We start from the raw sequence: 15,143 nt of genomic DNA, 5'->3' as shown, positions 1-15,143 counted from the left end.
GATTTGAACATGTATCCATACTGAAGATGTCCCATGGAGAAAAAAAGCTTTGTCAGGTCTATGTGAAAATAATGACTCTCTTTTTCAGGATTCTGCCCTGCTATCCTGGGATAAATGCAGCATTTACCACACATTTCACTGGATGGCTTTTTTGTGTGTCTTTTCCTCAGGATGACCATGAGAGTGGCTCTAGCTCCACAAGTCGCAGTGTCTCAGACAGCTCCAAGGCTGTGGCCAAGCCGCGCCGCCTTCAGCAGGCTGCCCCCAGTGACCCCGACCTGCCACCAGGTGAGTGATGGTCCTGGGGCCAGTAAACCTCTTCCACCTCCCTGTTCGGAAAATGGCAACAAGGGCAGAAATTACCTCTGTGGGGGAGGATCGAGACACGGTGTGAGACTGCGATTAGTACCATTTATACTACAGGAAAATGTTTTATATCTTGCACTGAGCCACGGAGGCAAAAAATATATTGATATATACGATGTCAGCTCACCGGAGTGGTTAGTGTCAGGTTCCTTGGTTTGTAATAATCTGTTTTACATTGAAAAGTGTTGTTTTTGGAATTAAACGGCTTTTAAACCAGTGTAAATCAGCCAGAGAAAGTGTGGGGGCTGTGGCCGTGATAAATCACACAGTGATGGTTCTTATCAACAAGGCCACTTGACCACATGCCTCCAAAAGGGCCAGGGATTCCATGCCTGCTTCACTCCTGCACTTAACTGCATCTCACAAAGCATGGCTTTGTTTGACTGGGACTAGATAATGGCCTTTTACTACTTCATGAGATATATTTTTTGTCTATTTGAAAGTTACGAATGCACCGTGTGCACACATTATGCTTCTGCATGGAAGGCTATATGATTTGAACCATTATGAACAAGTTAAATAAGTGGCCTTATTTGTGAGACGGGAGTAGGCATAAAAATTAAGCAAATAGTAGGTTGGGGTCTTGAGCTTTTACTGCTGGGTCACAGTTTAACCCAACCAGTGTGCTCACTCCCAGAGCCCTCGTACGCATGAATATGTGAACCTACACTCCTTGCCATTTGTATCTAGGGAGGATCTATTTCCAGGTCTGATGTTATGAGATAATATCTCTGCCCAGCTGTTAAAGCAGGGTGCCTCACACACTCACCATCTCCCTTTAGGCCCACCAACAGATCTCCCAGGTGTGTGTGTGCACGCGCGCAAGAGCGAGGCTGTATGTGTTCAAGTGTATCTGTGTTAATGTGCATGCAAACCCCACACTGTTCCAGTTCTCAACCCATTACAGGGTTTAGAGACGACGGCAAGGTCAGAGGTCGCAGCACCTCGGTAATGTCAAGGAAACAGACGAATGCTGTAATTCCAGCCTTTCTAATTAAAAGGTAGAGGTTAAAAGGTAGATGAGGTAAAACTAACCTGTTATGACTCAGACAGAGGATGTTTTCCCAAGAATAAGATACAAAATCAACTAGTCAGCAGCCTTAAAAGTAGTTCAATTTTTTCCCCCTAAAAGTGTAGACATGGCATGACATTAATTCATCTATGCTGACTAGGTTTTATGTTTTATGTTTTTCAATATTGCCATCCTGATCTTTACTGGTATTCTGGCAGAAATAAAAGTTCTAAGTACTTTACAGTTGATTGTTGTTTAAACCTCCCATCCTTCAGCCTCATTCATGCTCTCTGTTGTTTTACTACAGTTATCCTTCTGGTGGTAACATGTACCACTATGTTCATTGTTTGGTTCTAGAGGATGACAGAATGTCTAAATGTGGGTGTGTTCAGGAAGATTCTTTGCATGAAAGCCATCTCGGTCCTCTTGCCTCGCAACATCTTACCTTTTGATCAGTATTTATGGTTATGAATGCCTGCGTCGCATCTATTCATTCTTCTTCCTTCAAAACAGCAAAAACAAAACAGGGGCTGACACTAAAAAGCAGCCACCAGCAATTATCCAGTCATTTGGCCCTAAGCTCTCACATGTTGAATGAATTTATCCTCCCCATTCTGCCTGTGGTGGAAAATAGTGATGTTAATTCATATGCCATGGGATTGGTAGCCACACAAAGACCAGAGACCAAGTGCTTCCACCTTGAGCAATTCTGTGAGTGATTATGTTTACTGCTGCTTGTGGGGGACCGTTGGCCACTGTTGGTGAGAACAGTGTTCTTCTATTCAGCAGAGCTTTACTTTGATTCCACTCACCCGGTTAAAAAATAAATTTTGTGTTATGAATGAAAGTGGATGTAATAGTGCAACTACAGGTTGCCATACCAAAGCCCAACATTTTGATAAAGATAAAGTATATAAAGAATTACAGACATTTCTTGAGGTTGTTTTTTTTTTTTAAACAGAATCAGATGTTTATTATGGATCTTTCTGCAGATTTTTTAGCAAGTACAACTCATACACAGGACACAGTCCATCTGTTAGGGAGTTGAACAGAACGGCTTGGGAAATGTTCTGATTTGTGACAACTTATTATTATTTTTTGGCATGTGATTGAAATCCTAATGGATACACAGCATCTGCAAGCATAATATTTGTAAATCATGTTCTCGGTAATACCAGTTCCATGTCTCGATACATTCTTGTTTTGTGTATAGTTATCAGCCAATGTTTACACTGTACACTGGTCTTTTTCTTTAGGGATCCATTTCCTTGTTCTTTTTAATTTTTTTTTTTATTAAACTCAAAATATTTAATCATTCTTATTTAGAATGCTCTTCAAACCAGGGTTGCAAAAGTACAGACATTTTTTGAGAGATTGTCCCTGGGTTTTTGTTGTTATTGTTATTGTATTGTGCAATTATGTAAGGGCTATACAGGTTTATTTAATTTTTACTCTTTCCTTACTTCCACCCTGTTAAACGATATTCAAGTTTTAGAATCTTTCTACTCCAGCATTGCCAGTGGTAATAATTTTTGGCACTGTTTGTTTCCACACCAAACCTTTGCTATTTTTATTGATTACTTTGGCGATAAAGGACACTGTTAGTGGGGATTGTATTTTTTATTTATCAAAACACTACCAACCCTATCAACATTTTTGGGAATATTAATAATAATACTATCTATTCTATCTTTGCTTGGAGCATTTTTGTTTGATTCAGTCCCTTCCTGTTTATGTAAGAGGCCTTTGAATGAATACAGTCACAATCAAACAGTCAGAACACATCCGCCTTTTTGGTAGCAATAATAACAGTGCAGGAAGCAGGTTACAGTACAGTTATTGTCCGATGGACTTGTCAATAATTCTCTTCTTGGCTAATGACTGGCAGAGCTCGTAGCTCCTAATGATTTCCATATAGAAGAAAAATGGTGAGCACAGACAGAAAAGTGTTTCTTTCCTGTACCGTACAGGGTAGAGTTGGCCTGTCCCCGGATCACACAGAGAAGCATTTTTCCAGTCATTTTATGGTTGAACAGTTTTAAGTGGACTCTTTCCCTGTGGGCTGCAGCACAGGTGCTGGCTGTGTCAATTGTTTACAGAAGTTCAGAGCTGGTGCGATGAATCGCAGAAAGATGGAATGGGGCCCTAGAGTTGGTGCAAGGCGAGAGGAGGTACCACAAGTGCAAGTCAGTGCAACAGGCAAAGAGAGTCACACACACTGACATGGGTAAATTAGATCCAGAGAGGGCAATAGCAGGGGGCAAAGTGCTGGTTTTACTGCCCAGGCTGCAGGTGCGACAGCACCCTTCTGACTGACCCCAGAACCACAAGCATGCACACATGGTCACATTCAGAAATGCAAAAGAGCAGCCAGGCACACACTCACACTCACACAAGCAGATGCATGCATGCTGGGCCACACACAAGTGTCACGGATGCACGTTGCGTTTATGGGTTGAGTTTATATGATGTCATCTTCCCTTCCGGTCACTTTCTTTGGTCAGATGGCAGAAATATGCTGATGCTGAGACAGACCTGTTTACAAGTATCAGACCAGTTCACTGATTCACGTCAACGGCCCCATTTAATGCTGTCTAGTCGTGACCCTGCGTGGGTTGTGGGGTCACGCTGTGGCTTTTTCCAGATGCATATGGGCGACGGCAGGGTACACCAGCTCATCGCAGGGTTGGGTGCCTTGCTGAGGGGTACCTTGGCAGTGCTCTGAAGTTGTCCTGGAACCTCTCCTGCTTCCAGCATGCCTTCCAACTTTTGTCCACCACTGGGGCTTGAACCGTAAACCCTGCGTTCAGCCCAGTCCCTCTACAGCTACCACCGCCAAACAAACATTTGGTTTGGAAAATAAGGGAAAAGCATTAAAGCTTTATGTGTTTTCACTGTTTAACAGTACATGGAAGAAATGAATAATGCCATCGCTCCTGTGGTTAAGAGGATTTATGGCCGGATATTTTTAAAAATTATGTTTGAGAACCACCTGTCTATAATATTTTAAGCTCTTTCTTGTCCAGTTGAGTGATGGCCTTATGATGTATGTTTTACTTGCAAAGACTATGTTTTTGGTTGTCACCATTACTGGTAGAAGGTACTAGTATTGCAGCACAATGGTTCCCTTTAATGCATCCAAATCGTCAGCATTGTAAAGTACTGGTTTTTGATCTCATTTCAAGACCAGATCACTGGTAATTTGACACTACTTGCATGTATTTCTCACCCTTTTCCAGCCTCAGTGCTGGTTGAATCTCTGCTGTGGTGGATCTGTATGTGCTGACCTTTGGGTTGCAGAGCTGAGAGGAGAGGAGAACCCTACAGAGATTAATAAATTCACCCAGGATTTGCTCAGGCAGCATGAGCAGTAAAATGTTTTCTTATGGATATTTACACAGGCTACTTTAATTGTCTTTGACCTCATATGTACAAAGGCTTGATCTTGGACAAAAATAACACGTCAGGACCTGCATTTATTTATGCTTGCACGAAGATGGACGTGGGGGGGTATGGCGCTTGCACTAATCATGACCTGATTCCGTATGTGAAGCAGAAGTGTATTGAACAATGAACACATTATTTAAAATAACTACACAATGCTGACAGCTTCAAATACAGAGCGATGCTTAGGACTGAAAATGGTGTCCTGGTTTGAGTTTGGCTGAATGTTTATGATACAAAATTTTCCCAATCATGTCAATGATGTAATATGCAACGCAGCGCAAAATAATATTCCCATTAATTATTTCTGATGTGTTCCTAGGGTTAAGTTCAATCTTGTGTCTTCTTACCACACTGTCTCTTGACTTGTTTATGTTCCTAGGTTATGTACAGAGCCTGATCAGACGTGTGGTGAACAACGTGAATATTGTGGTGAACAACCTGATCCTTAAGTACGTGGAAGATGACATCGTGCTGTCGGTCAACATAACTTCAGCTGAGTGCTACACTGTGGATGACACATGGGAGAGAGCCTTCATGGACATCACTGGTGAGCAATGACTGCTTACATTCCTCGCTAGTAGGATTAACTAGTAAATCCACAAAGACAAGAACCTATAAATTACAGTAAGTGTTTAATTTTGTTAGTTCAAACTAAGGTCAAAAAGACATATTAGCTTAAACATAGCTGTGTGAGTACTTCTTGATGTAGCTTCTTATTTAGATTATTGACAAAGTACCAATTTTAATCATTTAATGTGTAGATTTAGTTCAGCACGGTCAGACACTGGAAAGAAATCCCTTTTAAGTCTGAAAGTAGGTGACTAGAATGTGTAGTCCCAGTGGCACAATGCATTGTGGGTAGATTTTCATTTTCACTTTAGAGACACTAAAAAATAAAGAGGCTTGAACAGGGTTCTCAGCACCATGCTAGAAAATAAGATCAATCGTAAACTGACATGAATTTAAGGATTGGACAAGGTGTAACCACAATGCAACCCAGGTGAATTTACTGTTCCTATTTGCTTCAACATATAAAGAATGATTAACCTTTTTCATTACAAATACAAGTTGATTGGAGAATTTGGATAGGCCACATAAATAAAATAACCTATTTTTAATGTTTTTAATGAGAAATACAAGTAAAAAGCAGAAAGCATTTGTTTATGTGCATGTGTGTTAGACAGGAATAGCTCTTTTCCAAAATGCCATTTTCACTCTTTTTTAATAACTCATATTTTTTATTAGATTGTTTTGGGTCATTCAGAAGATGGGCTTAAATAAGCCTTAAGCAAAGGTTCCAACAGTAGTTCCTGGCATGGTAGAGAGGATGAAATAATTCTGTGAATGATGAGTCCTGTTACAAGTCTGCCAGGGGTGTGCTACTCTGTGACAATTTAGAATGTGATGATGTGTTATCTTCTGACAAAGGCAGACGCTACAGACCACACAGACAGAGAGGCACAAAAGACTAATTTTACCTCTTATAAATGTCACATTACATAACTCTGATGTCTTCTCAGTGTCATCACCCATGGTTTCCATGGATAATGAGGATTTACTGTCAGATCCCACTCTGTTGTGTTTGCTTTTGCCCTATAGATCTTTGCTAGCATGCATATTTTGTAGTTGTTTAGCGTCAGCCACTCTTATGCGATGCAAATGTGATGATTTTTTTGTTTTGTTTCTCATTCTCCGCGAAGCGCCAGATCTGGTTCTCAGGAAAATGATCAACTTTGCTGACTGCACCGTGTGTTTGGACAAGCGCAACGCCAGTGGAAAGATTGAGTTTTACCAGGACCCACTACTGTACAAATGCTCTTTCAGAACACGCCTCCATTTTACCTATGACAACATCAATTCAAAGATTCCATCCGTTATCAAAGTGAGAAAATCTGTATTTTAACTTGAACTTTATTACCAGGAAATATATCACTGCATGGGATTATACCTGTATTCTGGAAAGTTATACTTCTATAAAGTTATCTATCTCATGAGCAAATTTAATTACATTTACTTAGGAAAAGCTTGTGTAATGAGCCGCTGCCATTAGTATACGTTACTTCTCATTTTAACATTATGTCATGGATAAACTATCTGTATGCTCTTAACATTTGCTTGTGTGCAGGTCATAATTAGTGGACAGTAGCAGCATGAGGTCCTAAAACAGAAGCAGCAATTGGATTCTCTTCATGCAATGTTATCCTAAATCTGTCTTCTGTTTCCTCAGATCCAGACTATGGTGGAGAGCCTGAAGTTGTCCATTACAGATCAGCAGCTACCGATGTTTATCCGGATCTTAGAGCTGATTATTGCCCTCTACTACGGGGAAATTGGAGGACACAAAGAAGGTGATGGTGAGGAGCAGGGAGGTGCCATCAGAGAGCCTGGAGCAGTTTTATCTGGTGAGTCGGAGCTAAGTTGGTCTTAGGTTGTTTCTTTCTATCAGAATATTGATTTATCAAAGGCTAAACACTAAGTAGTTTCAATTATGGTTGTGTACGGTGTGAGAAATTGGCACTGACAACAGTAGAATTAAGGCAACGCTTTTCTACAGTAGCTTCAACAGAACATCAAAACGACAACATTTTTATGTCAGTATGGTTCCTGTGGCAGACATGTACCCCAGACTAAATGTGATCCAAAGCTCTGAAGTGGTTAATGAGCCATCAGACCATGTATAAAGCTTTGATTTTTCTTTTCTTACACAGCATTTTTGTCTCATTACACTCTGCACGTTGCCTTGTTCTGTTCCGGGGCTATGTCTGTCCACATGCTGCTGTTGTTTCTAAACGGGACATTTAACATCACTTTGACCATGGTGTGCACTCCTCCTGCTTTTTCCACAAACAAAAGCTGAAGCACGTAACTCAACACAGACTGTTGTCGTCAGCCTTGATCCCCTCCATGTGCATACGGGCAGGAGAGAGGATGATGAACGGAAGAAACAAGGATGACTGAAACACAGCACCACTGTCTTTCTGATTGGAGCGGGCTAGATCCAGATACTCTGCATCCAGGAACAGACATGCAGTTGGATTTTCTCATCCTGATACAACCATAGGCATAAGAACTAAAATCTCAGCTTCGTTCTGTAAACACCTTTCGCATTTCTTTTCAATTGTTTATTCTAATCTCATTCTAATAGATCAGGAATGAATTCCAGGCCCTGCTGGTCTCAATCAGCGTCTGCAGCACCGGGAGCAAATTCTGGTGCAGGGGAAGTGTTGGGTAGAGGGGAGGCAGTCGGATCACACAATTCAGTCCATTCCCTCACTTGTACTAACTTCCCTGCCTCTTGGCCTGGAACAGAAACTGCAAGTTGGCCCAGCTTCCAGTTCGCTGTCCAAAGCCAGATGTAAGAGTCGGTGTCATGCTACTGCTATGTGAGCCTCTGAGAGTGAATTAGTATCCTATCACAAAAATATACAAGAATGGACCAACATTTGGAACCTGAGCACCCCCAGATCTTGTAATCCTGGAAGTAATCGAAAGAATGAAGAAACTCAAAGGGGGTTGTTTTGTGTGTTCGTACAGGAGTTTGTGGGCGTGTGAGTTGAGAACATGGACACTGGTTATCATTCATTTTGTACTTAACTTCCAAAGCTGTGTTCCTTTAAGTGTGCAAGCAGAGCTATGGCTTAAGTGTTGTTATTATCAAAATAGGTTTTAATTAAGTGGTTATTTCCATGGATATATGCAGAATACTACAACAGAGGTGTGTTCTGTGGTGTGCAGTGACCGGTTGGCTTTTTCAGTGTTTCTGCATTTCGTAGGTTGTAGTTTTTCAAAAGAGAACATTGTCACATAATTAGCGGAAGATGGCTCATCTGTGGCACTTCTTTGTATTTATTGGATTTCTCGTAAGCTATTAGCTGTGAAGCCATGCTGTGTATTCTTTGCCAGATGCCCGCTAATGAGTGTGTAATCATTTTTCCCCTAATGTGAAGGCATTTTTTTTTTGCCAATTAACAAAGTGGAAAAGTCTTGTAATGTTTGTATATGTGCCCATGATTCACTGTGGTTCCATGCTGTTTATTTGAATCATTCTTTTTTTAGCTAAGAGCCGACGTTTCATTAATGAACAGCCCCAATAAGTGAACAGCGTGGAATACTCATGTGTCGCGAACGAAAACAGCCTCTCGGTCAGGATTAGAAGGCCCTTTTCCTGGTGTCTGAAATCCAATGAAGTCTGTGAAATACTATGAAAATTTCAGCGGTTGGAAATATAAATGACTAACATGCTTGAAAGGACCAGCTGGTCACGGCACCGAAAGCCGTACGGTTTCAACAAGTATGTGAAGAATTATGAACTGAGGCCTGTGGCTGCTGAAGTGTGGTTGGGTCTCTACGTGCTTACTTCTCCGCATAACACATATGCAATCCTGAGTTGTCTGTTTGGCCGCATTTACGGAGTTTGTTGGGCATCCTCCGCTCTTCCATGGGCCTGTGAAACAGAATAACCTGTTAGCCACAGGCAACAGGCTTTGTCTTTCCTTTAAAACCCATGTGTAGCCCTGATGCTCGCCATTGACTTTGAGGCATTGAGTTCAGACGCTGCTGTGTACATGGATGGCAGTTAAAATGTCAAACACAAATCCATTTTTATATCTGAAAGTGTTGTTTGCAGCAAAGTAGTTAGTTTTTTTTTCATTTTTACTGTATTGATATAAAAAAAAAAATGAAAGTGTGCTTGGGACAACCTGTCCTTTTTCCCTTCATAAACATAGAGGGACACCTACTGGTTTGTGAGGGAATTGATTTTTTTGTTCCTCCTGTCACTGTCTCAGTGTCAGTCAGCTGTTCACTCACTCACTCACTCACTCACTCACTCACTCACTCACTCACTCACCCACTCACTCACTCACCCACCCACCCACCCACTCACCCACCCACCCACTCACTCACTCACTCACTCACCCACTCACCCACCCACCCACTCACTCACTCACTCACTTACTCACTCACTCACCCACTCACCCACCCACCCACTCACTCACTCACTCACTTACTCACTCACTCACTCACTCACTCACTCACTCACCCACCCACCCACCCAGAGCCTGGGCTCACCGGAGACCAACCAACCAAGACCTTGACACGTCCTGTTACGTAGGTCTTTGTGTAGCTTATGCACATTCACATACCCAAAAAGAGATAAATTCTGATCCAGACCCTGGTGTGTTCTGCACCTTTGTGGTCACAGTGGATGGTGCAGGAGTGATCACGTCACTCGGGGAATTTTTCACTCACTTCTTTGGATTAATACTTCAAAGTCTCCTTAAGCCCATCTGTTTTGCTCACTTGATTGGTAATTCAGCTTTTATTTTGATTGCCGCGCAATTCAAATGTGGGCTCCGTCAGATCATGCCAGGATGTGAAAGAGCTTAACTTGTTGAAGTGACACCTCAAAGGCTTCTTTGCAACGGAAGGAAAAAATGGGGAAATGAGAGATAGAATCAGACGGAGACCTGGGGAGGCGCGAAGGTTAACTTGGGATTTCCACGTGCCAATTCGCAAAGTAAAAGTTTTAATTAAAATATGTCATAATTTTCACCGCCTCAGCCTCTGGGATTCCTGAGCTGTGACCTCACGGACAGTATTGTTTTCTCACAGAGGACGTGAGGCCATGAGGAATGGGATTACAAATTCTTGGGTATTGACATCAGCTTCCTGTCTCTCAATGTGTGTGGAAACACAGATGATGGGATAAGTTCAGAGGTTGGGATCGTGGACCCGGGCCTTGTTGGTGTTTGGAGAATCTACGAGCCCCCAAATAGAAAAATGACAGTAAATGGTCCTTGCAACACCACCGCTCATGTTCTTTCCGGTATAGCCTGATCAGTGAATAACAGCGCGTTGCTTCCTTGAGCTTTTTTAAGTTTTCCATTGCTCACACAAGGTACAGCTTTTGATTGTCGTAATGTCTTTAAATTCTCTTCAAAAAGCCTCCAATTTTCCTCTGCACTCCCTGTATGTTTGAATTGCATCAAGCTATGTCTTACGTTAACCAGAGACTGTGACAAATCATTGAACCTTAATAATGTTGTACGCTCATGCGGTCGAGCCGTTCCAAACCATCCAGGCCTGGCACCCACACAGCTCTCAGCTACTCACCCTGCCTCTCAAAATCATTTGGATCTGTGGACTTATTACTATGTTCTGATCCAACTCCACGCAGCATGCACTTGTGGACGTAGCCCGTCTCGGTCCAGCCACCCACACTGACCACGGCGAGCTGCTGGGTCCTCTTTCGGGACACTGGCTGACATACTGCACCCTCTGGCCTCCACTGCCTCATTGAGACTTCATGCAACACATACATCCTCGCACACCTGCGTGTTAAAGCACTGGCAGCAACTACTGTGAAACTGCCTTGGCTTGTACTCGGTTTTTTTGTGTGTTTTCATTTGACGGCTGAAACATATTGCTTATATTAAACTACCCTAAAGGCATGGACAAACAAATTCAGTTTACTGCATTAGGGTACGGAGTTCCAACATTCCCATTTGTGCAGACAAGCTGCCACTTTACATAGCTTTATTTGATGAATTATATGCTTACAGAAGGGGAATAGAATGTTTTTCCTTTCTAAAACATGATTTGAACTGGTCTGTTAAGTTGTAAAAACATCAGTTTTTTTTTTATCACATTTAAAGATTCTTTGCTTAAATGTACTCATTGTAAACATCCTCAGTAAAAGTAAGGCCCCAGGTGCTAAACTTGCCTTTTCTCAATGTGTGTTTGTGTATTGCTCATATTTGCTTTACAGATAGTGTAACCTTTTTTTTTTTACCTTTAGGGATGGATGTGGACATGGAAGGCCAGGGAATGAGCCAGTTTTCCAGTCCGGACCAATGCGCCTTGTCCGAGGAGACAGACGAGGGATGGGTGTCCTGGGCTTGGTCGTTTGTCCCAGCCATCATAAACACTGAAGAGGAAAACGAGGACGGTGTTTACCAGCTTCGAGAGTCGGGGGGCATCCCCAGCAACCCGCAACAACAAACCCTAAAAGATCCCATTGTGTCCATTGGCTTCTACTGCACCAAAGCTTCAGTCACATTCAAGGTAAATCAACTTTACCAAGTGACCATTTCACATCTAATTTGAATGGAATATTTCTAGGTATGACATTCATGCTAAAATATTTGCACACCTGCGTTTAATTAAGGTTTTTCTTACGGGCATATAAGGTTTTTGTGGGTAAAGATAAGAATTCAGTAAAAATGTGCTGAAATTCTGCACATACTGTAGTGATTAATATCAAATGTCCCGACTTTAGATATTGTCAGTTTAAAACTAACATTCTTTTTTTTCCTCGATACAATAACAGTGTATTCAGTTTGAGTCATAAAAACAGCTTGATCCTCAGGAAGTTCAATTCCTCTTTGTCTCTGTGTGCGGTACCGTGGAGGGAAGCGTAACCGCTAACTGGTGTCTCGGGTCACGTTAATGTTTTAAACATTATACATGGTATGATGACTATTCAGGAATGGATCCCAAACTTTAATCCTGCCTGCTCACTCCAAATAGTTGGAATTCATCTACTTTTCCTCTTTAGGTTGAGGTACTACAGCTCACATTACTACTAGTGTGTATACGTGCTTGTACATGTGTGTGTACGTGTGTGGAGGTACGTCTCAGGCCAAACAGACTTTAGTGCTTTTCTAATAATGTTTAAATTGTCCCTGTATTGTTTGAGTTCTTTTAATCAATTAATTGCCTCTCCTCTGGAGTAATTGCAGACAGCTGAATGGATGTTTTTTTTAAAAAACATTCTCCTCTCTTTCCTAGAAGGAAGTATTTAGTAGGAGGGAATTTCATGTCTTTGAACAGCCACTGCCTGAACCTGACTTTGACATGTACGTGAAATCAGAGAGGTATTTTTAGATTGCTGACCCATTACTCCACAGATCTGTTTGATCAGTGAAATTGGCAGAAGACTTTAATGACTTTTGCACACATAATGCATAGTTAAGCACTGACCATTTATTCCCCTCTTCACAGTTGCACACATACTGAGCTCTCATCGCATGCCAGATAATTATTCTTTTCACAAACCATTCTGTCTGTATTTTTGGTGTTTTCGCTTATTGCAACAGCAATTTTACTCGAGTCTTTTTCAGGTTTTACATCATGCTCGTTTGATCTTTGCACTTTGTTGAAATGCAGGGACAAAGTGCTTCCATATTCAAATCTAATATTTTAACATTTCCAAGAAGCCCCATAAAGAGTAATTTCATTTGTGTTGGCCTCTGAAATACTTTTTGTGGGATATAATAAAGAAAATGTGGTGTAGTGGCAGCAGCAGTGCTGTGTTCCAGTACCATTGCCCTCCCTTAGTTGTGTTGCTTCAGGCCAAAATACAGTCAACAAAGCCCCAACAGTCAAATTTAGGCAGTAATAAAACACTGGACGTTCTTGTTATATAAACATTCATCATGCTTGTCTCATTTATGTCAGCGTCACCGTGCACCGACATTGCACTGCTGCACCCGTGATCCTGAGGTTTGGGGCGTGGTGGTCACCGCACGTGATTAAACCATCAGAATTGAGACGGGGGGAAAGGAGTGTGAGAGAGTCTGTCCCATCAGTGGGGATAATAAGGCACAGCTGCTTCTTGCTCTGCACCTGCTTCCTGTGTTAAAGTTGACTGGGTTAAAGTCTGCACAATTTTGAACTACACCCACAGTTTATAGACTGGCCAACTACAGAAGCATCGCCGCACTGCACCTCTCTCACCCCGACAATTAGTTTTATTAACTAATCTGCTGCTCTGTATTCTGGATGACAGTTTGCACACTGGGGAACTTCTGCACTTTGTTGCTTCTGTTGCTCAGAGGGAGTTCTCACGTTGGAGGGCAAACCCAGTCTTTCTCTCTGCACTTCTGAAAGGTCATAAAGAAGGGTGGATTTCCAATGGTTTCATGAATAAAAGAAGAACCTTGTATAAGGAAATACTGTCCTACCGTGGACCTAACTGTTTTATGTATTAAATGCGTCTTTACCAGACCTTGTGAACTTTACTCCCTGCGATTGTTCTTGTTTATTCTTTGGCTGATGCATCTGTTCATGCAGTCAGCAACATTTAGCATTTAAGAAAAATGTTTAACTTGTGAAGTTCATGGTCTGGCTTTTTGGTTCATTGAAGCTGATTCTCTCCCTCGCTCTTGTTTCAGCTGACAGAGACCCAGTCAGAGAGCAGCTACTACAGTCCTCAAAAAGTCAAATCTAGAGAGGTTTTGTCGTTGGAACAAGAGGGAATCACGATCGAGGTAAAACCCCCTGGTGCAACTTCAGACCTGCAAAAATAAGAATGTTGCCTAAAGATAGAACAGGATTTATCTTACCTTATTTTTTTTTTTACAACAACTTCTTTATTTTATCCTTCATCAATATGCGTGTGCTTGAAATAAATTGTGTAATATACCCATTACCATTTGTTCAAGTTTAGCAGGAAGCTAAACAGCAGCCCCAGATCAACAACAAAACAAACAAGATACTGTAATCATTGTCATCATTAAGACCAGTACGGTCATAACTAAAACCTATTTACATGGCAGGTGTCTCCCTCGACGATTGTGTCCATAAACACCTGTTTAGATTGGTAGTTGCTAACTAAACAGGCCTGTAGCTTTCACGTGCATATTTGTGTATAATTTTTAAATAATACCCAGCGTAATTATTGATAATACCTATTCAAACATGGGGGATTACATGTATTATTGTTGCATTTTATTATAATTATTTTAATGTTTTCCTGGTATGGCTGTTAGATCATATTTTCCATCCTCTAAGTTTAATTTATATTAAAAATATGATCACTATCAGTGTCTTAACATTTCTTTTTTGTCATTTCATACGTGGCCTTTATTTAATCAGGAGATCTGGCCAAGACAGCAGCAGCATAGTTACACTAAAAATAACAGACAACACCTAAATAAACATAACAACTAAACCTTGTCTTGCCTCATGGCTAGAACAGACTGATAAAGAACCTTGTTTTTCTTTTGTGCTCCAGAGATCCTTCTTAACTCCTTTTTAAATTATATTTGAATAAATGCCAGCATAGGTCACTAATCCACATCCTATTGTGAGCGCAGCATGGAATTTCTGTCTGATCGTTTCCGTATTTGACCGTTGGCTTGTAGAATACATTTAAACCTTTTTCTCTGATTACCTGGTTGGCGAAGGAAAGGAGTTTTCTCTTCCTGAGTTTTTGACCAGATGTGAGAATTCTGAGATTTCCAATTCCAATTTCTGTAATTTATGCTTTTACTTTCTTTCTGCTGGAAAAAGAAGCCTGAACTGGGACCAGAAG

General features: G+C 41.3%; 1 protein-coding gene across 2 annotated transcripts in view; it reads left to right on the top strand.

Moving 5' to 3' along the window:
- The window catches only part of LOC101062313 (vacuolar protein sorting-associated protein 13B), a 231,129-nt gene that overhangs the window by 15,278 nt on the left and 200,708 nt on the right, over positions 1 to 15,143 (top strand). For both annotated transcript variants that reach the window (XM_029839039.1, XM_011605289.2), the window contains exons 4-9: positions 171 to 288; positions 5,205 to 5,372; positions 6,526 to 6,707; positions 7,053 to 7,227; positions 11,625 to 11,890; positions 14,002 to 14,097. In XM_029839039.1, the coding sequence (XP_029694899.1) occupies positions 171 to 288; positions 5,205 to 5,372; positions 6,526 to 6,707; positions 7,053 to 7,227; positions 11,625 to 11,890; positions 14,002 to 14,097 (1,005 nt within the window). The remainder of the gene's footprint in view (positions 1 to 170; positions 289 to 5,204; positions 5,373 to 6,525; positions 6,708 to 7,052; positions 7,228 to 11,624; positions 11,891 to 14,001; positions 14,098 to 15,143) is intronic.

Source organism: Takifugu rubripes, chromosome 7 (genome assembly GCF_901000725.2).
Source record: "Takifugu rubripes chromosome 7, fTakRub1.2, whole genome shotgun sequence".
NCBI lineage: Eukaryota > Metazoa > Chordata > Actinopteri > Tetraodontiformes > Tetraodontidae > Takifugu > Takifugu rubripes.
Note: the sequence above shows the minus strand (reverse complement) of the source record. Positions and strands in the feature narration are given on the sequence as shown.